The sequence below is a fragment of the Trachemys scripta genome, chromosome 9 (genome assembly GCF_013100865.1).
Source record: "Trachemys scripta elegans isolate TJP31775 chromosome 9, CAS_Tse_1.0, whole genome shotgun sequence".
NCBI classification, from domain to species: domain Eukaryota; kingdom Metazoa; phylum Chordata; order Testudines; family Emydidae; genus Trachemys; species Trachemys scripta.
In genome coordinates, this window is record NC_048306.1 from 48,365,700 (window position 1) to 48,393,275 (window position 27,576).

General features: G+C 43.8%; 1 protein-coding gene across 8 annotated transcripts in view; it reads left to right on the forward strand.

Moving 5' to 3' along the window:
- The window catches only part of FARP2 (FERM, ARH/RhoGEF and pleckstrin domain protein 2), a 216,130-nt gene that overhangs the window by 169,394 nt on the left and 19,160 nt on the right, over positions 1-27,576 (forward strand). For 7 of the 8 annotated variants that reach the window (XR_004647252.1, XR_004647251.1, XM_034782668.1 and 4 more), the window contains exons 15-18: positions 6,083-6,172; positions 14,295-14,428; positions 17,162-17,243; positions 21,890-22,127. Coding sequence is in view for 5 of the 8 variants with exons in the window: in XM_034782668.1 (XP_034638559.1) it covers positions 6,083-6,172; positions 14,295-14,428; positions 17,162-17,243; positions 21,890-22,127 (544 nt within the window). In the remaining 3 variants the exon portion in view is untranslated. The remainder of the gene's footprint in view (positions 1-6,082; positions 6,173-14,294; positions 14,429-17,161; positions 17,244-21,889; positions 22,128-27,576) is intronic. The other variant, XR_004647253.1, reaches the window with a different exon arrangement.

Below are 27,576 nucleotides of genomic sequence, written 5' to 3' on the forward strand. Positions count from 1 at the left end.
TTGTGTGTGTGTGTGTGTGTGTATATATATATATATATATATATATATATATATATATATATATATATATATATATATATATATAAAAATATTATAGTGGCACTCAGTCTTTTTCCATTTCTGTCACATATACCTCATTTTTTCAAAAGTGTAATATCTCAACAATTTGCATTCCCTTTGGATTGAAACTCATTTTAAAAAGTTTTTAAGCCTTGGGATGAATTTTTGTTGCTAATTGATTTTAAGCATGGTCAACTTCTGAGAGTTCTAAAGCTTCAGTTTCCTCTTGAAAATAATTTCTTAAAATGAAACTTATCCAGGATGAGACCTTAAGTTTCATGGTAAATTTTTACAGGCTATTTACGAATACCTGGAAGATGGAGACTTACAATGGGAATATGAATATAAATGTGTTGATGCTTATGAGTGCTGCTGTAATTTTATAGAAATATCAGGGCATGAATGTGTAACTTAAGTTTTTATATGCTACATATTGTCTTGTATTTTAAAATCATAGTTACCTTTACTTGTGCAATGATTTAATTTTAGTAAATGGAAGTCTTCCCCAGCATTTCTCTAAATTACAAAACACTTGGTGAAAATGTTCAGTAGCCCTTAGTTTCTCATTGCTTTCATGTGGCACCATGTGCTTGCAGAACTGCAGTGTTAACTCTTTTTTGGCACTTGAATTGGATTTCTGGAAAAGGAAAGAGGCTCAGTGATGGGGAAAGAACAATAGGATTTGAGAGGGAAAATAGAAATAGCGCGGTAGTTGGCACCTGAAGGACAGTTTAAAAGATGTCATTACCATGTCTGCTCTGCAGTGTAAAGGGCATTAGGTGAGGGTTGGTACGCTATCTAGAGTAATAAATACCTTTTTTGCTTCTTAGAAATATTTATTTTAAAAGACAACTGAAATGTTAAAGACTCTTCAAAGGGAGCATTCAGAGACTTATAAAGGCTAGAAAATAAACTCAAAAAGAAGATAAAGTGGAGCAACACCACCCCCCACCCCAAGCTAAATTTTAGCTTGGAAATGTTTGTAGTGGCAAGGAAGCCACACATCATCATCCTGCCATTGCTGCTGCAGGCACTGTGTAAGTTCTCCACATGCTGGTTCCACACCATATGCCCTTGTTCTATCTAGGATGGGTGCACCCCTCTCTACCTATTAGGGTACGCAGAATGGAGCAGATATAAACAGAATGAGATACTCAGTACTAATGCCAGGCACTTACTACAGCTGCGCCTTATAAGGTAAAGGGGAGAGAAGAAGAGTGGAGGGTGGGTATGAGGAACGTTCTAGGAAGAGAACTCAGATTCTAAGTTCTTCAGGGTAGAGACCATCTTTTTGTTTTATGTTCGTACAGCACCTAACACTATGTTTGGAGCTACTACAATACAAATAATAGTAATAGAGTTAGAGGAGACAGAAGAAAGTTGGATAACTTTGATCTTGTCAATAATGAGGAGAGCTAGTCAATGCATGAAGGAGGGCAAAAACAATAGTGAGGGCCTTAATTACCTGGCTTACAGGAAGAAACATGGGTCTGGTGCTTGTTTCACGGGACCAGAAATGGCGCTGAACAGAGTGCAGCTGCTCTGTGACTGCCAGCAGCAACTGTGAATTGTTTTTGTCAATGGCTTGCAGCAGAGCTGCTTGCAGGACATCGCTATGTTCCGTGCGGTGGACCCTACTTTGGCTCTGGAAATACTGCAGGAGAAACCACGAGGTGTTTGAGATGCTCGCAGCAAGAGTGCACAACTGAGCAGGCGCCATAACCCCAGAAGCATGGAGTACGCGCAGTGGTTTTAAGGCGCGAAAACCACTGGGTTGTTTGCCATTGATACAAGGGAGGGAGGACAGTGCATTATGGGATGCCGATGCAATATTCCCATTCTCCCCTGTGACAATGTATTGGTCTCATGAGGCATTGCACAAACTTCCCAAAGCACACTGCGGCAAGTTGCACTTTGGGATTGCTACCCACAATGCTTTGTGCATCGATGCAGGCGCTGCTAGTGACGCACTCCATCGAGACAATGAGCTTGGTCTGGCCACACACAATCGACTTAATTAATTTGGAGGCTCAAGGTCAAAATAGATCAAGTCAACTTAATTTTGTAGTGTAGACAAGCCCTAAAACAAAAGGAAAGAAGAGAATGAGTGTCACATTTATCATGCTAATAAGGTGCTTCCAAAGATCATTCACTTTTAAAATATTTTCCAGGAAAGAAGCCCCAATTTCCTTCCCCATCCGTTTCTTCCCCTACAGAAAAATTAGCATGTTGTTTTTTTCCTCTCTCTGAACTTCCTTCCTCCTCAGTTGGATTCTGAATTGGCTGCTGCTCAGGTAAAGATAGTGGATATATAGGCCAGCCTGTGGGTGTTATGTATATACATCAATCAACTGACTAACATCTTTGACAGATAGTGGCCTTTCTGCCTGCCCTGTATGATTAAGCATAAAGCAGAGACTAAAAAAATAGCATCTCTTATATTTATTGCCCTGTCTAAAAGCCTGTTTGATTTATTTCTTCCACTTCTTGTGTCCCAGTTTGTGTTCAAATAATTGAAATCTCTTATTAATACCATTATGTTCCTTTTGCATAGCTTTTTAATTTTTGCTGATTTTTCTGTTGCTCCTTCTGATGAAGCATCTTATAGCAAGCTCCTCTGTAAACTTATTTCCTTTATTGCATTTAATCTCAAAATGAAACAATTCTACCTCATCCAGAGTGGTCTCACCGATCTCCTCATTTCACTGCTTCCTTCCTGTACATATAAGTTACTTATCCTGTCCTGCCCCTTCTCATCTGAACAATATATCTTTCAGTATTAACCATATTGTTGCTCTCCAAGTATTGTCTCTTCCTCACATTCATTTATCATCCTCCAAATTAGTGCTGGCATATAATAATTTTGGAAGGCACCTGCATTATCCCCCTTCATCTTTCCTCCTTCCCTGACATCTCCATCTCTATTCTTCCTTGACTTCTCCTGTCCAAACCATTCTCTTCCCCCACATGCTCAGTTTTCCTTTCTTATGCACTTACCCAGGTTCTTCTGTCTTTCCATTGAGACCACAGCAGGCTTGAAAACCCTTCTAGTAGGGCTGGGGGTGGAGTGGAGTGGGGAGAATTGCAAAGGAAAGAAAGGTGCCTGGCGGCTCAAAGAACCTCCCATAGGTAGGTTGGGTGGCCAAGACAGGACCTGTAGCAGCCTGTAGATGAGGTAAGTGGCAGCTGCTGGGAGACCAGCATTGAGAGAAGTGGAGCAGAGCTGTCTGGTCAGCAGGGCGCGAGGGACCAGCTGTGCAGAAGCTCACAGCACAGCAGTATCATTGCTACAGAGGTCATAGGCAGGCTGTTCCATCTGGTACTCCTTTTGCCACTGCCTTTGTCACCTACGCTGCATACATTGCTGACATCACACAACCATTCCTAGGAGCACCCTGTGTGTAGTTTGCATGTCCCTAAGTGGCTTTAAGCTCACAATTGTCACTCTGACTTTTTTTGCTTTGACAAATCCATGACCTAAAATTTACTCCTATAAGCTTACAGTCCTAATTGTGTTCAGTGGTATATTGAGTACTCAGTAACTATGACAGTGATGGTTAGAAGTGAACACCTCTAGCACAATTTTTACCTGTAATTTAAAGAGGGGAATCGTGAAGATGACTGGTTTGTACAAAATGGCATCTTGTTTCTCTTAGCAGAAATTATTCTAGCGATCTATAAAGAATTAGTAAGGCCACATTTGAAATGTGATGTATTGTTCAACCTGTTTATAAATAGAATATTTTTAGAAAGGAAAAAAAGCACAACAGAAGGGAGTCAGAATGTTACAGGAACTATGAGATCTCAGTTCTTCAGAAAGGTTAGAAAAGCTATGGTATACTGTGGAAAGACTATTTATGAGAGGGAGCCCCACTGAGGTTATACTGCCTTTTGAAGGGAATAGAAAATTGATAAAATAAGGCTCTTTAGGTTAATGTCAGGTAAAATTATACAAGATGGTTATAGGTGTCTAAAGTAAAGCTCCCAAAGGACCAGTTTCTGATGCCTTATTCACATTGACTAGTTTCTTATTCCGCAAGTGATCCCATTGAAGTTTAATGGGATGACTCCTGGAGGAAAGCACTACTGAACTGGAGTAAGGGTATTAGAAATTACAAGAACTTGGGAATTTATTTACATCAGTAGGAATCAAGACCTAAAATAAACCACTACCGGGAGCAACAAACACAAAACAACCTAAAAAAGAGCTAGACAAGTATTTGGAAGAAATAACGTTGTGGGATGGGCCCATCGAAGAGTGTACCTAAGAATGACTTTCTGACAAGCCATTAAAATGTTTTGCACGAGTGCAGTATTAACACATCAACTCTGGTATGTTATATATACATAGAAGTCATCTGTGCAATTGTATTGGAAGGTGCTTCCAATCATTGTCATAGGACTCACTAATCCCAGTAGTAGTGCCAGCTGTTGTTTATCACTTCTGGGCTATAGCCAATAAAGCATTTACTTCTGTTGCACCCATATGGTCCTCTCTGTGCTCCTGGTGCCTGCCTGCAGTACAACAGGATAGTAGTGAGGCTATGTGATGTACAGTATAGGGTGGAATGCGTATGCTTTTCTGGTGCCATAATTTTAATAACTCTGAGATTCTCTAGAGGTTCAGTGCCCCTTGATACTTTTATACCAGTAGAATTAATTGAAATGGGGTTACCTGAAATAATGCAACTGATTTTATTTTTTAGTAGAGGGAACCTTTCTTCTTTTACTTGGTATATGGTATATATGTAAAAAAAAAAGGGGGGGAAATAATTTTAAAGCTGTAATACTGTTAAGAGGGACAAAAAGATAAATAGGTTCTCAGCTGATGTAAAGTGGCATAGCTCCATTATTTCAATGGAGCTATACTAGTTTACATAAATTGAGGATTGTGAGCACACAGCAAAGTGAGTTAAGGACAAAGTGGTGTCTTAACTTGAAATGTGATCAGACCTTCAGTAGTATTTAAGAATTTTTTAATAATATATGTGTTTAAGCCAACTTGACTTTTGATTTGTTGCAATCACAGAAAATCTGTTTTCATCATTTCCGTCCGTCCTGCTTCAGTATCCATTCCCATTTCCTCCCCCCCTCCCCCCTTTTAAATAGCAGTTTGGGGTTTGGAAGAAACTGACTCCAAATATAGTGAAACAAAGTGATTGTTTCAGTGGTTTTTTGACACTGGACAAGTGGCATTGATAAAACTGAAGGTAACTCTTCTTAAGTAAGAATTCACTGCCTTTCCAAACTGGTATTGCTTAGGGCCTAGTGGGATTTCTTTGTTTTTCTTACAAACTCTTGCAACCCCAGTCAGCTGTACCTAGGCACCTTATCTGCTCAGCCTAGGGATATAGTGCGTCTGCTTTCTTAGAACAAATATTAAAATTAAAAAGTCAGCCATCGGGAAAGGCCCAGGATCTAGCATCTGCATCTTAAATCTCTGTATCCATGTTGATAGAGCAGAGTACTACCATAGTCACCCCCTGGCAACGAAGCAGCAAGCATTTTGATTGTTGTGGCTTCTTAGCTAATTAGTGTCACCTTTGAGTAAATGGAAGCAGAGCGATTCGGAAACTGCCAAAACACTGATGCTGTTGTATTAGAAACACAGGTCATACTTAAATTTATTACAGAATCATTTAAAATCTGTCAAAGCTGGAATAATACTTTCCCCACTCTTGTAAAGTGCTTTGAGATTTTGGAATGAAAAGTGCTATATATGTGTAAGGTGATGTTGTGATCTAATTTAGTTTAGAGGTTTCTTTTAGACTCAAATAAAAAATAATTTACAACAACTTCAATGTTTGTTTGAGAAATCCAACACTGATCTGACTACCAGTGCTTTGAAAATGAAACATTCCATTTTCACTGCAGGAGGCAGCAGTTTTGCCAAAGTAACATTGCTTGAATTCTCCCCAGAGAGATACAGTAACTGGTTGAAAGCGAGTTCATGATTAAAAATAAGAAATGTAATATATGTATGTTTGTTTAATTCTAATTGGTAGTTTTTCTTTTCTTTCAGCGATATCCAACAGAGAAGGTGTATTTCATAGCAAAGGAGATTCTTGCTACTGAACGGACATATGTGAAAGACCTAGAAGTCATTACAGTAGTAAGAGAGTTAAATTTCTTTAATGTTGTTCTATGGCACCTTTAAGACTAACAGATGTTTTGGAGCATAAGCTTTCGTGCGTCTGACAAAGTGAGTATTCACCCACAAAAACTTATGCTCCAATTCATCTGTTAGTCTTAAAGGTGCCACAGGACTCTCTGTTGCTTTTTACAGATCCAGACTAACACGGTTACCCCTCTTATACTTTAATGTTGTTGTTCCTCACAGTAGGTTTTTTAACCATTAACTTGAAAAAATAGAAATTCTTCTTTGAGTGCTGTCCCTGTGGGTGCTCCACTTCAGGTGCCGGTGCGTCCTGGCACCGTTAATTGGAGATTTATGGTTGCAGTGTTTGTGCACGTCGCATGTGCGCAATAGGCATCTTGCGGTACCGTTGGTGCTGTGTCTAGTGCAACGACCCAAGCCATCCGGGTCCTTCTCAGCCATCCATCTTTTAAAAATAGCAGTTTAAGTAGTTAGTCTTTCTAATAGTTGTAGTTAGTGTTAGTGATAGTTTTAGTAAAACCAAAAAAAAAGTTTGTTCTCGGTTTACACTCCCCATAGTTTCCCCACGCCGGGATCGGTTAACTGTTAAGATGCCTGGCTCCCCAGACTTTAAGCAATGTGGCTCTTGCCACAAAGCAGTGCCTGTTTTGGACGGACACTCTTTGTATGTCCAATGTCTTGGGGAGGCGCATATCCCGCAAAAATGCACCCACTACTGTAATCTGAAAGCGAGAGCCCGGCGTGACCAAGATCTCTGGTTGAAAATGATACTGATGGAGAAATCTCTCCAACCAGAACCAGACCAAGAGACCTCCTCTCTGGGCACCCTCCTTGCAGGGACAGGAGACGTGTCTCCCTCTAAAAGACTGAGGAAGAGGGCACAGACGTCTCTGCAGAGAGCACCGCAGAAACATAAGGTGGTCTCCTGCCAGGTCACTACAGACACATGCTCAAGTGAGCACCTATGACTCTCCGAGCACCGCTGAATCCTGAGCGAAGGAGACAGAATTAAGGCACAGACAGCGACGTGTCTTCTCCATGGCACCGAATTCACCCATAAGGGACTCTGTACCGAGCGTCTCCTCAGGCACCATGCCTCCACCCCCAGCACCAACATCGCAGTCGGCACTGGTTGAGAAAACCAAGTTGGCACTGACCGCACCAACTAAACCAACACAACAACTGACAGCACCAGCGTTGGCACCGATAAGAACGCCCTGACAGTACTGATATTAGAACCACCACAAAATCTACTGCAACTGAGTGACTTGGCTGTCTCGTCGGCACCGCAGTCCCCACTATTCAGTACTGAGGGCTCTCCTGTAAGTTATAGCGGAGATCGCCATACTGTTCATGACGTGGTACACTCATCCAGTGAAGATGATGATGATGATGTGTAGGAGCCATGCACTTTCTCGCCGCACCACTCATCACCGAAAGACCACCGACCACCCTGGAGCCAGATGGGGCCCAAAATACCCTTACAACCAGCTGGTTCAACCATGATATGGACCACTGTGGATGTGTCCACCGATGGCCTTCCCAATGCAATGGACACATTGGGAACCCTGAGCAATTTACCAGGGCCCCCACTCCAGGCCACCCCTGGCTCATAGAGGCGAGCTCAAGTCTAATCCCACGTCTCCCACCCTGCCGCCGACGGAGGCTCAGGATGTTGGGGATAACACAGAAACAGGCACTGATCAGGAAGCGAATCTCATGCTCACAATTCTTCCTCCTCCCCGGATGAGGTAATCATGCCACCGCCGCCTACCTTGGTAGATGACTTCAAACAGTTCCAGGAACTGTTTAAGCGGGTCAACCAAAGCGAGGACATCCCATTGGAGGAAGTGCAGACAAACCAACACAAACTGTTACAAATGTTACAACCTTCATCTACTTCCAAAATTGCTCTGCCCATCAATGATGCGATTTTGGAACCAGCAAAAACAGTCTGGCAGACACTGGCCTCAATTTCTCCGACATGCTAAAGGGCTAAAATAAAGTAGTATGTCCCTGCCAAAGGGTGGACTTCCTCTTCTCACTTCTGCCTCCCAACTCCTTGGTGGTCGATGCCGCTAATCAGTGTGGCAAACAACAACAGTTTAGATCGACCCCACAAGGTAAAGAACCACAAGAGGCTCGACCTCTTCAGGTGAAAAATTTTCTCCTCAGCAACATTACAATTCCGAATTGCCAACTATTTGGCCTTGCTGGCTAAATAAAATTATGATAATTATGGGAAACTTAGCTTGTTCTCAGCGGAGCTCCCCAAGCAGAAACAATCACAATTTCAGGCCATTGTAAATGAGGGTCAACTCATAGCTAAAACAGCCCTCCAAGCGTCTTTGGACATCATGGCCACGGCAGCCAGAACCATGGCCATGGCTGTCATCATGCACCAGGTATCCTGGTTACAATCCTCTGGCGTACCTAAAGAGCTCCAAACCAAGTTCAAGGAACTACTTTTCGACTGAGAGAGCTATTTTTGGCCAAGACAGACGAGGTGCTCCACTCAATGAAAGATTCTCGAGCCACTCTCTGCAATTTGGGGATCTACACTCCACCTGCGAAGAGAAGACGATTCCAGCCTTATAAGTGGAACAGGGATTCCTCTTTCAACTGACAGCAACAGCGGCAATACAAGAATCAAAGACAATGCCAACGTTCGCAGCGATGGAGAACACCTCGATCTCAACCGTTGACTTCTCAAACAGTTCCACCCAAACAACAATTTTGAAGTTTTTGTCAAGGGTATGGATGACTTCCCTCACCAGGCTGTGCTTACACCAGATCTGTCCCCATGCTTTGGTCACCAGCTTCACCCATTCTGCCACATCTAGCAGTCAATAACCATGGACCAATGGGTGCTGGATATCGTAGGATTGGGATATACCATCTCCTTTACCTCCCAACCATCTACCCTCCCCCCTTCCCCATCCCTCTTCAGGGAACCTTCTCATAAGCACCTATTATGACAAGAAGTCAATCATTTTCTTCAACTAGGTGCCGTGGAATGAGTACCTTCACAATACAGGGGGAACGGGTTCTACTCCCACTACTTCTTGACCCAGAATAAGAACGGGGGATGGAGACCTATCTTGGGTCTCAGGAAGCTCAACAAGTTTGTATGCACTCAGAAGTTCAAGATGATCACACTGGGCACGATACTTCCAACACTGCAAAAGGGGGACTGGTTTTCAGCCTTTGACCTTCAAGATACTTATTTTCATATTACCATACTGTGACGGGTTGGATCACAGAAACCCCCTTGGGAGCTGCCACCAGATGTGCAAAGACTACCCCTGCTTCTGTTTTCCCTGCCAGCTCAGGACTCCAGCACCCTGTCTTGCTGAGCCGGACACTCCCATCTGGCTCCAGACACAGACCCAGGGTCTGAATCACTTGTCCCAAAGCTGCAAGTTTACCTGAAAACAGGTCACAGTAGTGTGCTTGTCTTTAGCACTCAGATGCCCAACTCCCAATGGGGTCTAAACCCAGATAAATCCGTTTTACCCTGCATAAAGTTTATGCAGGGCAAACTCATAAATTGTTCGCCCTCTATAACACTGATAGAGAGATATGCACAGTTGTTTGCTCCCCCAGGTATTAATACATACTCTGAGTGAATTACTAAATAGAAAGTGATTTTATTAAATACAGACAGTAGGATTTAAGTGGTTCAAAGTAGTAACAGACAGAACAAAGTAAGTCACAAGCAAAATAAAGCAAAATGCGCAAATCTATGCCTAATCAAACTGAATACAGATAATCTCACCCTCAGAGATGCTTCAGTAAATTTTTCTCAGACTGGACACCTTCCAGGCCTGGGCACAATTCTTTCCCCTGGTGCAGCTCTTGTTGCAGCTCAGGTGATAGCTAGGGGATTCTTCATGATGGCTTCTCCCCTCTCTGTTCTCTTCCCCCCTTTATATATCTTTTGCATAAGGCGGGAACTCTTTGTCTCTCTGGGTTTCCACCCCCCCTCACTGGAAAAGCACCAGGTTAAAGATGGATTCCAGTTCAGGTGACATGATCACATGTCACTGCAAGACTTCATTACTCACTTGCCAGCACACACATATACAGGAAGACTCACACGTAAATACAGCCATCTGCAGAAAATGGGAGTCATCAAGATTCCAAACCATCATTAATGGTCCACACTTTACACAATTACAATAGGCCCTCAGAGTTACATTTTATATTTCTAGTTTTAGATACAAGAGTGGTACATTTATACAAATCAGATGATCACACTCAGTAGATTATAAGCTTTGTAATGATACCTTACAAGAGACCTTTTGCATGAGGCATATCCCAGTTACTTACATTCACTTATTACCGTATTTTCTCTAAAACTATCTCAGTTACATTATATTGACTTATTATCAAGTTTTTTATAAAACCATATAGACTGCACAACGTCACACATACACCCCGCTCACAGGAAATTTCTGCGATTCGCAGTAGGACACAAACACTTCCAGTACAGAGTACTACCATTCGGCCTATCTACTGCACCAAGAGTTTTCTCCAAAACCCTAGCAGTAGTAGCGGCACATCTACGCAAACATCTTCCTTTACCCGGACGATTGCCTTCTCAAAGGCCCAACTCAACAAGAAGCACTGGGCACAGTCCAGACGACGATAGCACTCTTCAGGGATCTAGGGCTACAGATAAACGAACGAAAATCCACTCTAATCCCTGTCCAGCACTGGACTTCATTGGGGCACATCTCAGTGCCATAGAAGTCAAGGCATCCCTGCCCCGCACAGATTCACAACTCTGACAAACCTTATCTCAGAGGTAAGAGTCAGCCCCCAAATAGTGGTTTGTGCTGTCCTGCAACTTCTAGGACACATGGCAGCTTCAGCGTTCGTGGTACAACATGCAGGACTACATATGCCCTGCCTACAGGACTGGTTAAGCTCAGCATACATACCCAGCAAGCACAGCCTGCACAAATGACTTGCAGTACCACCCCATATCCTGGACTCTCTACACTGGTGGACAAGACCAGAAAATGTATGCATGGGCATCCCGTTCCAACAGGAACCCCCATCAATAGTAATCATGACAGACGCCTATAGGCATCAGCACATGGTTCCAGGCAAATGGTCTCTTGCGGAGACTCAGCTACACATCAATCTATTAGAGCTATGCGTGGTCTGCAATGCCAGCAGACGCTTTCTGCCTTGCATAAAGAACGAATCAATTCATATAATGACCAACAACATTGCTTGCATGTTTTACATCAGTTGCCACGGAGGTGCTTAATCTTACTCGCTATGCACCGAAGCCATGAAACTGTGGAACTAGTGCATACATCATAACGCAAACCTTCCTGGCTGTCAGAACATGTCAGCAAACAAACTCAGGAACGCCTCTTGAGAACACAAATGGGAAATGAATGACGGAGTCCTACTATCCATATTCTGCCGGTGGGGCACTCCCCTCATCGACCTGTTCGCATCTCCAAAAAAGCACAAATGCGCAATGTTCCGCTCGAGAGTGGGAATGGGACCACAATCACTGGGGGACTATCTTCTTCCTCATCATATGGGATGCACAACTCGTACGTGTTCCCACAGATTCCCCTAATATCATGCGTGGTACACAAGATATGCCTAAACAAGGCCAAGGTTATCCTCATAGTTCTGATGTGGTCCGGACAAGCATGGTACCCTTACCTGGTGAACATGGCGACATGCGCCCCTCAAGCGCTCCCTTGCCATCTGGACCTGCTGTCTCAGAACAACGGTTGCACTCTTCACCCAAATCTGGAAGAACTCCACCTACAAACATGGTTCCATTATGGCAAACTAGCTTGCTCAGAACAAGTCAAACATGTATTACTAAACAGCAGGAAAGTAACCACGCATAATACTTACCTTCAAAACCGGAAGAGATTCTCCTCCTGGTGTCAAGAAAAACACATGCTGGCCTCCACAACACTGCTACCATTAGTGCTGGAATACCTACTGGAGCTGAAATGCTCGGGTTTAGTAGCAAGCTCAATCAAAGTTCACCTTGCAGCCATTACAGCATTCCATCATGAGATTGATGGGACCTCAGTCTTCACGCACCCCATCGCTTAACACTTCCTCGCGTCTCCAGAACATTTACTCAGGGGTTTGCCAACCTACTCCGGCCTGGGACCTCAGTCTGGTATTGAAAGACCTCACCAGAACACCATTTGAACCCCCAGCTACCTGTTCCCTCCTACACTTGGTCACTATTGTTTCCGCCAGATGGGGGAGTGAGATAGGGGCTCTCATGGCCGAGCCTCCCTACACAATATTCTTCAAAGACAAGGTCATGCTACGTCCGGACCCAAAATTTCTACCAAAGGTAACATCATCCTTTCATATGAACCAACCAATCCATCTTCCTACGTTCTATCCCAAGCCTCATGAGACTCCAACAGAGACTGTCTTGCATACATTGGACGTCACGGGGGCATTAGTGTTTTACCTCGAAAGGACCAAACCTTTCTGGAAATCTCCTAGAATTTTCATTTCTACTACCAAGTATTTGAAAGGCTGTGCAATATCCACTCAGACTGTCTAAATGGATCTCTACATGCATTCAACATTTGCTATCATATTCGGAATGCAGACCCTCTTACTCACATCAGAGTGCATTCCACATGATCAATTTCAACCTCTATAGCATTCCTAAACAATGTTCCAATACTAGAGATTTGTAGGGTGGCCACTTGGGTCTCTGTCCGCACATTCACTGAGCACTATGCAATCACTCAAGACTACAGGGCTGATGCCATAGTTGGCCTAACTGTACTTATCTCTACGACTCAAATGAACCTGAAGTCCCTCCTGCCTTCTGAGGGGCACTGCTTTACAGTCATCTGAAGTGGAGCACCCACAGGGACAGCACTCAAAGAAGGAGAGGGTTACTCACCTTGTGCAGTAACTGAGGTTCTTCAAGATGTCTCCCTGTGGGTGCTCCACTACCCACCCTCCTCCCCTCTACTTCGGAGTCCGCTGCTAGGACTCTGTGATAGAGAAGGAACTGGAGGGCTTGGGTTGTGTGCGCGCTAAAGGCAGCACTAATGGCACCACAAGATGCCTACTGTGCACGCGCAACCTGTGCGGATACTGCCACCATAAATCTCCGATCGACGGCACTGGGAAGCACGAGTACCTGAAGTGGAGCACTCACGAGGACACACATCTTGAACAACCTCAGTTACTGCACAAGGTAACTGTTCGGGAGTCGCCTACAATGGAGCACCCATAGGGACACTACCCGAAGACAAAGAAGAAGTTACTCACTTTGTGCAGTAACAATGGTTCTTCGAGATGTTTGTCTCTATGGATGCTCCACGACCCACTCCTTTTGCTAATAAATACTGCGGTAGAGAAGGAACTGAGAGGGAAATGCCTGCGCATGCTAGCTAGGCTCGTGGCGGGTGAGGCAATGCACATGTGCGGATGGGACGGACTGCTATTGAAATTCTCTGCTTGGCAACGCGGGGACACATGCACACTTACAGTGGAGCACCCATAGGGGGACACATCTCGAAGAACCATCGTTACTGCACAATGTGAGTAACTTCCTCCTCTTTCACCTGAGTAATTCTAAACTCTACATAAGATAACTGAAATACTTGGCACCTCAAAGACATAAGGTATGTTCCCTTCCTCCCTGTGAAAACACTGGGAACTAAAGATATTTTGCTTTGTATTATATATTTTTTCTCAATGTCTCCAACTGCTGAATAATGCCATTTACTGTTACAAGCTTTACAAAAGAACCATTACATTAGTGTTGAAATAAAAACAATTATACAACACTGGTTGTGGGAAAGTTCCAGAATCACATAATTTATTATGGTTGTAGAATGGTCTATCTGCATCTTGCCACTGGAACATGGAATATGCCTATGGCTGGGGCCAAATGACACTTCAAATTTTTGAAGCTTGGTGAGGAGAGAAATTGCATCTTTCTTTATATTCGCTAGATGATCTCTTCCTTAGACGTTTCCCTTTTCCTCCTGCTCTTTCTCGCCCTATATCTTCAGGAACTAAAATTCAGATTGTCTGTTAATAACATTTGACAAATGACCATTATTTATATTTTTTCCTGCAGTGGTTCCGCAGTGCAGTCATCAAGGAGAATGCCATGCCTGAAGGTCTGATGACGCTGCTCTTCTCTAATATAGATCCAATCTATGAGTTTCACCGAAGTTTCCTGAAAGAGATGGAGCAGAGGGTAGCACTATGGTAAGAATTAATAGTGAGCTTTGTGCCTGAGTTCTTGGGGATTGTCTGCTGTATGCTCAAGCGAAGGCTGTTGCTGATCCTTCAATCTGTACAATTTGGCACTTCTGAAACTGTGTAAAAGGAATAAATGAAGAGGTGTTTTTAAAAATATAAATTATAGAAGGGAAAAAATACAGCTGGAATACTCTTAAAAGGCCACAATTTCATGCATTATTGTCCCCACAATCCCTCAGATTTGTACATGTAAATTATATAATAGTGTACCTAATCAACCTTTTTGTGTATAGTTATGTATTCAGAATGCACAGATGTGAGTTTTTGCAGCAGAACCTATTGCTCCCTGTTCCAAAATTTTGACCTCATTTTCCTAGCCCTAGCAACGAGAAGAAACACCAGGTCAAAAGGATAATAGTACATGTTCTTTGGGGTATTTTACTTGGTCAGGTTAAAGTATCTCCAAATAAAGTAACTGGAAAACAAATGTTTCTACGAATAAAAGATGCATAAGCAAAGTTATTAATTTCTCACAGAACAGCTTTTCTGATTTTAGAGAAGGGATTCCAGGACCAATGACCTTTGTGTTATTTTCTTGTAGCCTGAGACATAACATACTGGAATCTAACTAGCCATCATAGGTCCAATGTGCTAAGTTCTGTTCATGGAATTTAATTGATTTAGTGATTTTTTTTCTACCTCTTTATAGTAGCAAACAAAATTTTCTCTGTGTAGACCCTGGATTTCATGACTTGGTTGTTGTGCCTCAGCTTATGAAGATTCTGACAGAGAGGGCATAAGCCAAATAATTGTATACGGTTACAGCAGCCTAGTTCTGGAAGAACAGAAGTGAACAAATACAGCGTACAAAAACTAACAAAAATAACTCAAACTCAGGTGGTACCCTGTCAAGACTATTTTTACAAATCTCTGAACAGTTATACCAACCTCATCATGGAGTTAATTTCTGATCCTTTCCTCATGTGATTGTGGGGTGGTTGTGGTTGTGGTTGGTTGTTCTTTTTTGTTGCCACCATATTTGCTGTTCCCCATGATTTCAACTGAAGTAGGAAGCATGGGGAGATGGATTGAAAGGCAGAATACGTCTTGTTTCCTTTCGTTATCCAAAAGTCATCTTTAGTACACACATACAATTGTTTCAGAGCAGCACCCGTGTTAGTCTGTATCCACAAAAAGAACAGGAGTACTTGTGGCACCTTAGAGACTAACAAATTTATTTGAGCATAAGCTTTCGTGGGCTACAGCCTACTTCATCGGATGCATGTAGTGAAAAATATAGTAGGAAAATATATATATATATATATATATACACACACACACACACAGAGAGAACATGAAACAATGGGTATTACTATACACACTATAAGGAGAGTGATCAGTTGAGGTGAGCTTTTATCAGCAGCAGAGGAAAAAAAAACTGTTTGTAGGGGTAATGAAAATGGCCCATTTCCAGCAATTGACAAGGAAATATGATGAACTGTAGGGGGGGAAATAAGCATGGGAAATAGTTTTACTTTGTGTAATGGTCCATCCACTCCCAGTCTTTGTTCAGGCCTAATTTAATGGTGTCCAATTTGCAAATTAATTCCAATTCAGCAGTCTCTCGTTGGAGTCTGTTTTTGAAGTTTTTTTGTTGTAATATTGCGACTTTTAGGTCTGTAATCGAGTGGCCAGGGAGATTGAAGTGTTCTCCAACTGGTTTATGAATATTATAATTCTTGACGTCTGATTTGTGTCCATTTATTATTTAACGTAGAGACTGTCTGGTTTGGCCAATGTACATAGCAGAGGGGCACATGATGGCATATATCACATTGGTAGATGTGCAGGTGAACGAGCCTCTGATAATGTGGCTGATGTGATTAGGTCCTATGATGGTGTCCCCTAAATAGATAGGTGGACAGAGTTGGCAATGGGCTTTGTTGCAAGGATAGGTTCCTGGGTGAGTGTTTTTTCTTGTGTGGTGTGTGGTTGCTGGTGAGTATTTGCTTCAGGTTTGGGGGCTGTCTGTAAGCAAAGACTGGCCTGTCTCCCAAGATCTGTGAGAGTGATGGATCATCCTTCAGGATAGGTTGTAGATCCTTGATGATGCACTGGAGAGGTTTTAGTTAGGGGCTGAAGGTGATGGCTAGTGGTGTTCTGTTACTTTCTTTGTTGGGCCTGTCCTGTAGTAGGTGATTTCTGGGTACTTATCTGGCTCTGTCAATCTGTTTTTTCACTTCAGCAGGTGGGTATTGTAGTTGTAAGAATGCTTGATAGAGATCTTGTAGGTGTTTGTCTCTGTCTGAGGAGTTGGAGCAAATACAATTGTATCGTAGAGCTTGGCTGTAGACAATGGATCAAGTGGTGTGGTCTGGATGAAAGCTGGAAGCATGTAGGTAAGTATAGCGGTCAGTAGGTTTCTGGTATAAGGTCGTGTTTATGTGGCCATTGTTTATTAGTACTGTAGTGTCCAGGAAGTGGATCTCTTTTGTGGACTGGTCCAGGCTGAGGTTGATGGTGGGGTGGAAATTATTGAAATCATGATGGAATTCCTCAAGGGCTTCTTTTCCATGGGTCCAGATGACGAAGATGTCATCAATGTAGCACAAGTAGAGTAGGGGCGTTAGGGGACGAGAGCTGAGGAAGCGTTGTTCTAAAAAATTGTGTATCCAGGGCCCTTATCTAAGTACAGTTTCGCATTCCATTGTTTATTTCCATTGTTTGTGTTTATTTCAGGGAAGGACAATCCAACTCTCATGTGAAAGGAGATTATCAACGGATTGGAGATGTCATGCTGAGGAATATGTGTATGCTGAAGGTAGAAGAACTGACTCTTGAAATTCTGAGATTTTCAGATCAGCATCACTTATTGACAGGGTAGTAGTTCCAATTGTAGCATTTTCACCCAACTCAGTGATCTGTACATTAATTGATTATGGTTTGTAAATCACTTTAAAACAAAATATAACAGGAGACTATTTGTAGCAACTAACACTACTGCCATTGTATTTTATACCACCTACATCTAAGACTGATAAGAGCTGGCTGCTTAGAAGACTAAGCGTTTGTCTGCATGAGGAAATTAAACAGCACAGATATAAAGGAACAATTATTCCACTATAGCGATGCCAGTATAACTCTGCCTTTTTTTAAAAAAAATGCTGGAGTAATTATTCAGGAATGAAATAATTTTTATTTGGGAATAGTGTTCACACACAGTTATACTAGCATAGTTGTAGCAAAATAATATAATAATAAAAGTATACTGGGTTCTTCAGTCATTGGAGTTATCCGTAGTTGCCTTTTTGATCTATCTTCAGTTTGTTTTTATAACGTGAACTATAAGAGATAGTTAAAAATATCATGATTTTGGTGCAACCAATCTCTACCATAGTAACTAATTTCTACAACGTTTTTTATCCTCTGTCTCAGTGGACATCTGGTTTTGTTTGATTTTTGTGGTGTGTGTGTGTGTGTGTGTGTGTGGAGGGGTGGGGGGTGACAGGTGTCTGTCCTGCTGTCTTTAAACTACCTTAATTTGGGTTCCATTCCAGATTCTGGAGAGGAGTGTACTATAGTGGGCACAAATCCTTTTGCTGGTCTCTTCCCTACCCCTGTCTCCACCCCTCTGAGTTCTAGTCTCTCTCTTTTGGGCTTGCAGTCAGTCCCAAAGCTTACCCAGCTTAAACTGGTTTTTCATTTGCTTGCAAACTTTACATATGTCCACATTGCCAGTACTAGTTCCTTTCTCTTTGGTTGTCAAATATTATGTACACTCTTTGTAGATTGTAAACTGTAATTACTACTAAGCAGCAATAGCAACTGTATTGTAACTTTTTAATTTTTTCTTTTCAGATTCATGTTACTGTTTTATATGGCATATACTCAAAAATTAGGAAACACCAGAACTAAGGCTGCCTCTGCAACCCTAATTCAGCCCCCTTGTGTTATATGCATTATGATAGTAATTAATTATGGGATCACATACTGTTTTTTCCACATTATGCCTGCCTCATTTAGGGTGACCAGATGTCCTGATTTTATACGGACAGTCCCGATTTTTGGATCTTTTTCTTATATAGGCTCCTGTTACCCCCCCATCCCCGTCCCAATTTTTCACACTTGCTGTCTGGTCAACCTAGCTTCATTCAGGGCACAGGATGGCTCTCTTAAGGAACAATTATTCAATATTTCCTTATATCCTTGTTGTTTAATATGTGACCCCAGACCATCCCGTGAGATGGAGTGTCATTTGCATTTTAGAAATTGGGAACTAAGGCACAGAGAAATAAATATGAAAAATCTCTGAATTTTGGAATGTTCCATTTGAAATACCATGGACCTGATTTTTCAGCATAATTAGCATCATATATCACTTTGTATAGACTCATAGAAGATTAGGGTTGGAAGAGACCTCAGGAGGTCATCTAGTCCAACTTCTTGCACAAAGCAGGACCAACCCCAACTAAATCATTCCAGCCAGGGCTTTGTCAAGCCTGACCTTAAAAATCTCTAAGGATGGAGATTCCACCACCTCCCTAAGTAACCAACTCCAGTGCTTCACCACCCTCCTAGTGAAATAGTTTTTCCTAATATCCAACCTAGACTTACCCCACTGCAACTTGAGACCATTGCTTCTTGTTCTGTCATCTGCCACCACTGAGAACAGCCTAGCTCCATCCTCTTTGGAACCCCTCTTCAGGTAGTTGAAGGCTCTTCCCCCTTTTCGTTAAGTGCATCCCATCTCTTCCTAGCAATCCTTCTTCCTGGAACAACATCCCATGGTCGAAGAATCCAAAGCCCTCTCTCTGACACCACCTGCGTGACCACGCATTTACCTCTATAATTCAATGGTCCCTACCTGGGCCTTTTCCTTCAACAGGGAGGATGGACAAGAACACGACTTGTGCCTCAGACTCCTTTATCCTTCTTCCCAGAGCCACGTAGTCTGCAGTGACCCACTCAAGGTCATTCTTGGCAGTATTATTGAAGCCCATGTGGAGAAGTAGGAAGGGGTAGTGGTCTGAGGGCTTGATTAGTCTCGGCAGACACTCTGTCACATGCTGAATTCTAGCTCCAGGCAAGCAGCACACTTCTCACGTCTCCCGGTCTGGACGGGAGGCAGATGGATAACTCCGTCCCCCTTAGGAGGGAGTTCCTGACCACCACCCCCTGTCGTCTCCTCTTGGGAGTGGTGGTCGTGGAACCCCCATCCCTAGGACAATACATCTCATGCCTTGTGGTCAATGGGGTCTTCTTCTGATCCCTTCCCTCAGATGACTCTTCCAAACCATTCTCTGCCGTAGTACCTGTGCAGAGAGCCTGAAAAAGGTTTCTTACCTCTATCTAGATTGGAAGTACTTGGGTTCTCCTCTTTCTTCTTCTGGAGGTCACATGCTGCCGTTTTTCTTCCCTGTTCTGCACTGCCCTCTCTGATTCTTCAGTATGCTGTGCCTGCAGTACCAAACACTGACTTCTGTCAAGAAAGTCTTCATTTTCTCTGATGCAATGCAGGGTTGACACTTGGGTCTCTAGTCCTTTAATCTTCTCTTCCAATATGGAGACCAGCTTGCACTTCGTACTAACAAAGTTGATTCTACCCTCTGCGAGAAAGACAAACTATATGCTATATGTTCAAAGCACTGCTCCCATTGACTTCAGTTGCAGCTGAGTGCTTAGCACTTCTGTACCCAGATCCCAGGGTCTCAAGTCAAGCACCCAGAAAATGAAGAACATACCATCCATGATCACCTATGAATAGTTTGGTTTAAGTGACTTGCCCAGCATCACATAGGAGCTCTGTGTCAGAGGCAGGGATAGAATCCAGTTCCCCAAGGCAGCCTTCAAATGCCTTAACCATGAGACTCTCCTTTTTCCCCCTACAATTCCATGCCTCATCTCTACATACCATACAAATTCTGCAACAAATGAAGCAGGGATCCTACAGACAACAGCCTCCTTTACCATACAGTGCTGATGCATCACCAGAGCAGACCCAGCCTGTGCACCAAATGAGGCAGGTGTTCTGTGGAAAAAATAGTATGTGAACAGATAATTAAAGACTTTATCATAATGCATACACACAAGGGAGGCAAATTGCATAGGCTGAGTTTCAGGAATCTTGGGTTCTATTTCAGGCTCAGGAGGGGAGTGTTCTCTGTCTTCTCCGGTCCCCCTCAAGTTTGACCCCTTCTGCCCCAACCCCTGCAACCTATCCCAGGTCTGTCTCTTCCACACCCCTGGCTCCTTGTCCCAGTTTCCTCACCTTAGGCTTCTGATCACGGTCCCAGTTGTCTTGCCCTCCACGTCTCACCCTTTTGGGCTCACTGTCAGAGTCCCAATCTCACCCCCACCCCAACTCCCAGTCTGTTTCCTTGCCCAGGCAGTGCCAGTTCTCTCTTCCCAACTCCTTGTCTGATCTCTTTCCACTCTTCCCCACCCAACCTCTGCCCTCCAGTCATGTCCATGTCTCCCCACTAACACCATTGGCTCCCAGTCCCAGTATCTCTCCTTGGGCTCGTCGTCCAATCTTAGTCTCCCCAATCACCTCCCTGGCTCCTTATCCCAGTTTCTTTGCTCAGCCAATCCCAGTTCTCCCCCAGCTTCTTGTCTAATCTGTCTCCTTGGCCCCCAATACCTATTTTCCCCACCCCACCCCCCTCTGGTTTCAAGTCCCAGTCCTTTTATACAGCCAATCTTAGTCTCGCCTTCGCTTTCCAGCTCCTTGCCTAATCTCAGAGTTCCTCCCGCAAACTGGCTCCCAGTTTCCTCCCACCCACTCCTGGTCTCTCCCACAATGTCTCCCAGCCTCCCCTCCATCCTGTTCCCCAGCTCCCATTCTCAATCTCCTTGCCCAACCAGTACCAGTCACAATTGTCTTCTTGTACCAATATACTTCTTTCCCACCCTCCAGTCCGGCTCTTGTCCCCTTTGCGTTTAAGTCAAATGGCTTCCTCCTCCACTCTGCCTGGGCGTCAGAAATAGCTAAACTGTTTTGATTGAAATTTTCCAGAAAAAAAAATTCAGCCTGAGGCAGACACCCAGCAGGAAAAATTTCAGCCCAAACAGTTAAAGCTTGGCAAAGTTATAAGCAACTGAAAACAGGATCTTGTAATGGGAAGTGTCAGGTAACCTTAATAATAGGCAATGCTATCCACTCCACCTATGAAGTATAAGTAATGGCCCTCTCCAGAGAACAAAAGCCAGCCAACCATATATGAATATATTTTAGAGATTTTTAATAGAGCAGTTACGATATATGGTATTGCAAATGTTTATTTTTACCAACAGTCAGGGCATATGCAGATTTTGTTTATATTTTTCATGTTTCAGTATTGTAAATAAAACTGAAGATGAGGGACAAGGGGATGCTAGTGTTTCTTGATGTCCATTGGTCAAATCTAGATCATGTTAAGGGTTTCCCCCCAGTTTCTAGTCATTCCTGTGTCTCTTGTGATCCAACAGGAGTTTACCAGCTACTTGCAGAAACATGATGAGGTCCTGACAGAACTGGAGAAAGCAACTAAGTGCTTAAAGAAACTGGAAATGGTTTATAAGGAGTTTGAATTGCAGAAGGTTTGCTATCTGCCACTCAACACTTTCCTGCTCAAGCCCATCCAGAGGCTGATACACTACAAGCTGATCCTGGGGAGACTTTGCAAGCACTACACAGTAGAACACCAGGACTATGCCGACTGCAGGAGTGAGTGAGCGGTGAAGATGCTAGTCTGAATTCTGTTCTCTCCTTTATATCAGTTTTGCATTTCAGCATCTCTTAGGGTATATCTACACTACAGCGGGGTGTCGATTTAAGATACGCAAATTCAGCTACGTGAATAGCGTAGCTGAATTCGACGTATTGCAGCCGACTTACCCCGTTGTGAGGACGGCGGCAAAATCGACTTCTGCCGCTTTTTGTCGGCGGCGCTTACTACCACCTCCGCTGGTGGAGTTAGAGCGCAGATTCGGGGATCGATTGTCGCGTCCCGACGGGACACGATAAATCGATCCCCGAGAGGTCGATTTCTACCCGCCGATTCAGGCGGGTAGTATAGACCAGACCTTAGTGGATCCAGAAGTATTGCAGCTCAGAACTAAATGCAAAACTCCTTTCTTTGATCTAGCTTTTCTCAAAAATTTTGTTATACACAGAACTCACCCTCTCTTTCTCTCTGTCATTTGGATGCACAAGCAAGCTCGCCACCTAGAAGCTTTGCTGTTTCTCCTGCAGGCTGAGAGTGTTTCTATTTTTATGTATGTAGCATAACTGACCTCGGGACAGATTGCAAGAGTGGGCTGATAAAGTTTGCGGATGATACGAAGGTGGGAGGAGTTGCAAACTCGGAGGAGGATAGGGATACTCTGCAGGGAGACTTGAATGAGCTTGTGAATTGGAGTATTAGAAATAGGATGAAATTTAATAGTAAAAAGTGTAAGGTTATGCACTTGGGGACGAATAATAACAATTTTAGTTACAAGATGGGGACGCATTGGTTAGAAGTAACGGAAGAGGAGAAGGACCTAGGGGTCCTTGTGGACCGCAGGATGACTATGAGTCGGCAATGTGACGTGGCGGTGAAAAAAGCCAATGCGGTCTTGGGATGTATTAGGCGAGGTATATCTAGTAGAGATAGGGAGGTCCTGCTTCCGTTGTATAAGGCACTGGTGAGACCTCATTTGGAGTACTGTGTGCAGTTCTGGTCTCCAATGTTTAAAAAAGATGAACTCAAACTGGAACGGGTGCAGAGAAGGGCGACTAAGATGATCAGAGGAATGGAAAACCTGTCGTATGAAAAGAGATTAGAGGAGCTTGGGTTGTTTAGTCTGACAAAGCGAAGGCTGAGGGGGGATATGATTGCTATCTTTAAATATATCAGAGGGGTTAATACAAGGGAGGGAGAGGAATTATTCCAGTTTAGTACTAATGTGGACACGAGAACGAATGGATACAAACTGGCCGGGGGGAAGTTTAGGCTAGAAATTAGACGAAGGTTTCTGACCATCAGAGGGGTGAAATATTGGAACGGCCTTCCGAGGGAAACGGTGGGGGCGACGGACCTGTCTGGTTTTAAGATTAAGTTGGATAAGTTTATGGAGGGAATGGTTTAATGATAAAACATAGTAGCCAAGGAAAACCAAGCAATGGTACATGAACAACATAATGGCCAACAAGGGTCAGGCTAGAGACTCTTGCCTATATGCTCGGGGTATTACTGATCGCCATATTTGGGGTCGGGAAGGAATTTTCCTCCAGGGTAGATTGGCCGAGCCTCTGGAGGTTTTTCGCCTTCCTCCGCAGCATGGGGCAGGGATCACTAGCAGGAGGGTCTCAGCCGATTGAAGTCACTAAAACACAGGACTGGGGACTTCAACGGTAGAGTACAGGGAAGGGTCTTGCGGCCTGCGGCATGCAGGGGGTCAGACCAGATGATCATAATGGTCCCTTCTGACCTTAATGTCTATGAGTCTATGAGTCTATGAGTCTATGAGCAGTTGCTCACGTAACTATGAAGATGGGACCTATATAGATATCTAGCTCTCTTGGCTGAGATTTGCAAAGCTGTCTATAGGATTTAGACACATCTTCTATTAAATTTAATCCCCTAGGTGGCCTTGAAAATCTCAGCCTAAATATGTATTTTTCTTATAAAGATATGTCTTGTAACTGTTCCGTCTGGGTTCTGTCATTTAGCGCAGGAGACATTCTTCAGAACTGTCAATAACAGGCAATCCGGTCCATCCTCCCTCTTCAATATTTCTGCTTCCATTGAAGAACTCTAGATTACCTGTCCAGTGTTTGAGTTTGACCAGCACCACTCAGACAAGTGCCTAGCATAAAGTTTCCTTTGCAGAGGCTACCATGTTCTCAGGTGTGCTAGCTCTTTTTTGCAGTTTTATTTGGCTTCCCTTCTGTGTTACAGACAGATAGAATCATAGAAGTTTAGGATTGGGAGAGACCTCAGGAGGTCATCTAATCCAATCCCCTGCTAAAAGTAGGACCAACACCAACTAAATCATCCCAGCCAGGGCTTTGTCAAGCCAGGCCTTAAAAACCTCTAAGGATGGAGATTCTACCACCTCCCTAGGTAACCCATTCCAGTGCTTCACCCCCCGCCAAGTGAAATAATTTTTCCGAATACCCAACCTAGACCTCACCTACTGCAACTTGAGACCATTGCTTCTTGTTCTGTCATCTGCCACCACTGAGAACAGCCTAACTCCATCCTCTGTGGGAACCCCCCTTCAGGTGGTTGAAAGCTGTTCTCAAATCCCCCCTCACTCTTCTCTTCTGCAGACTAAATAACCCCACTTCCCTCAGCCTCTCCTCGTAAGTCATGTGTCCCAGACCCATAATCATTTTTGTTGCCCTCCGCTGGACTCTCTCCAATTTGTCCACATCCCTTCTGTAGTGGGGGGACCAAAACTGGATGCAAGACTCCAGGTGTGGCCTCACCAGTGCCAGATAGAGGGGAATAATCACTTCCCTCGATCTGCTGGTAATCCTCCTACTAATACAGCCCAATATGCCATTGGCCTTCTTGGCAACAAGGGCACACTGCTGACTCATATCTAGCTTCTCATCCACTGTAATCCCCAGGTCCTTTTCTGCAGAACTGCTGCTTAGCCAGTCGGTCCCCAGCCTGTAGCGGTGCATGGGATTCTTCCGTCCTAAGTGCAGGACTCTGCACTTGTCCTTGTTGAACCTCATCAGATTTCTTTTGGCCCAATCCTCCAATTTGTCTAGGTCACTCTGGACCCTATCCCTACCATCCAACGTATCTACCTCTCCCCCCAGCTTAGTGTCCTCTGCGAACTTGCTGAGGGTGCAATCCATTCCATCATCCAGATCATTAATAAAGATGTTGAACAAAACCGGCCCCAGAACTGATCTCTGGGCACTCCACTTGATACCAGCTGCCAACTAGACATCGAGCCGTTGATCAATACCTGTTGAGCCCGACAATCTAGCCAGATTTCTATCCACCTTATAGTTCATTCATCCAATCCATACTTTTTTCACTTGCTGTCAAGAATACTATGGGAGACCATATCAAAAGCTTTGCTAAAGTCAAGATATATCACATCCACCGCTTTCCCCATATCCACAGAGCCAGTTATCTCATCATAGAAGGCAATCAGGTTGGTCAGGCATGACTTGTCCTTCGTGAATCCATGTTGACTGTTCCTGATCACCTTCCTCCCCTACAAGTGCTTCAAAATGGTTTCCTTGAGTACCTGCTCCATGATTTTTCCAGGGACTGATGTGAGGCTGACCAGTCTGTAGTTCACCAGGTTCTCCTTTGTCCCTTTTTTAAAGATGGGCACTATATTTGCCTTTTTTTCCAATCATCCGGGACCTCCCCCGATCACCACGAGTTTTCAAAGATAATGGCAAATGGCTGTGTAATCGCATCAGCCAATTCCCTCAGCACCCTCGGATGCATTAGATCTGGACCCATAGATTTGTGCATGTCCAGCTTTTCTAAATAGTCCTTAACCTGGTTTTTCACCATTGAGGGCTGCTTGCCTTCTCACCATATTGTGTTGCCCAGGACAGCAGTGTGGACCTGTCCTTGTCTGTGAAGACCAAGGCAAAAAAAGCATTGAGTACTTCAGCTTTTTCCACATCATCTGTCACTAGGTTGCCTCCCCCATTCATTAAGGGTCCCACACTTTCCCTGACCTTTTTCTTGTTGCTAACATACCTGTAGAAACTCTTCTTGTTACTCTTCACATCCCTTGCTAACTGCAACTGCGGTTGTGTTTTGGCCTTCCTGATTACACCCCTGTATGCTCGAGCAGTATTTTTATACTCCTCCCTAGTCATCTGTCCAAGTTTCCACTTCTTGTAAATTTCCTTTTTGTGTTTTAAGCTCATAGAAGATTTCACTGTTAAGCCAAGCAGGTCGCCTGCCATATTTGCTGTGCTTTTCTGAAGTCCAGGGTCCATATTTTGCTACTCTCCTTTCTTCCTTTTGTGAGGATCCTGAACTCAACCATCTCATGGTCACTGCTGCACAGGTTGCCACCCACTTCTACTTTTCCTACCAATTCTTCCCTGTTTGTAAGCAGCAGGTCAAGATGAGGATGGCCCCTGGTTGGTTCATCCAGTAGTTGTGCCATCTCGCTGTGTACTACAGACAGATGCCATTTGAGCACCTTTAGAGCAGGGAATCTCTTTGTTCAGCTATGGCTGGTAGAGGTCAGAATGTCTTTTCTCTGAGTGGTGCCCTGTTTGCATGGCACTCAAGAAATGCTTTTTTAGAGTGGCTCATTCTTAGATCATCTCCCGTGTGATTAGAAGCAACCTTCTCCTGGGCCACTGAGCTCATGTTTCCAGGCAGTCCCCTGCTTTTCGTCACTCTCTCGGAGATACTCACCTTCCCACTACAGGGTACTTTGCAACACCATCTCTGAAGTACTTCTGTTTCAGTCCAGCACAGGTGAGCTGCCCATCAGAAGCATCTGATTGCAGCATGGCAGATCAGCAAAAGGGACCACAAGCAGAAAAGAAGCTGGTCCAAAGGGCATCCATCTCACCCCTCCCTCGTCTACCCACCCAAGACAGTGATACCAATGAGAGCAGATAGCTGAATCCCCATCAGCAGCAGGTTCAGGATGCAGTTGAGCAGCTGCCAGAATTGTAATAGGATTCACCACCTTTTCTGCATGTGAAGAATTGTCTTCAGTCCAACCCCCAAATTCCTGAAGGAAAGGAAGCCATCAATCATCTTATGAAAGCTTGTAGACTCTGATTCTGGTAGACATGGTCATCTGAGACCCAGTCCTAATATCTCTCAGATGTAACTTTGTCTCAAAAATCAGTGCTTCACCACAGTACTGTACAAAGTTTGACAGCTAGATTATGAAAGGCCAGTTCTCAAAGCCAAGGGATACTTGAATCAGGCTGGTGTTCTTTTTAACGATGGCAAGGCAGAAATTAATCTCCATGACTTCTGCAAGGGTGTGAATAAGATACAGACATGGTATGTGGAACCTGGGACATGAGGATTACAGCATCCGACAAATTGTCCCATTCAAACTCGTAGGCCTGGAGTTGGGAGTGTTCACTAGTTTCCTGAAAGTGCAGTGTCTGCACTGGATGATGTAACAGACTCAAATAATGGAAAACTGGTGCTGCAACCATATAT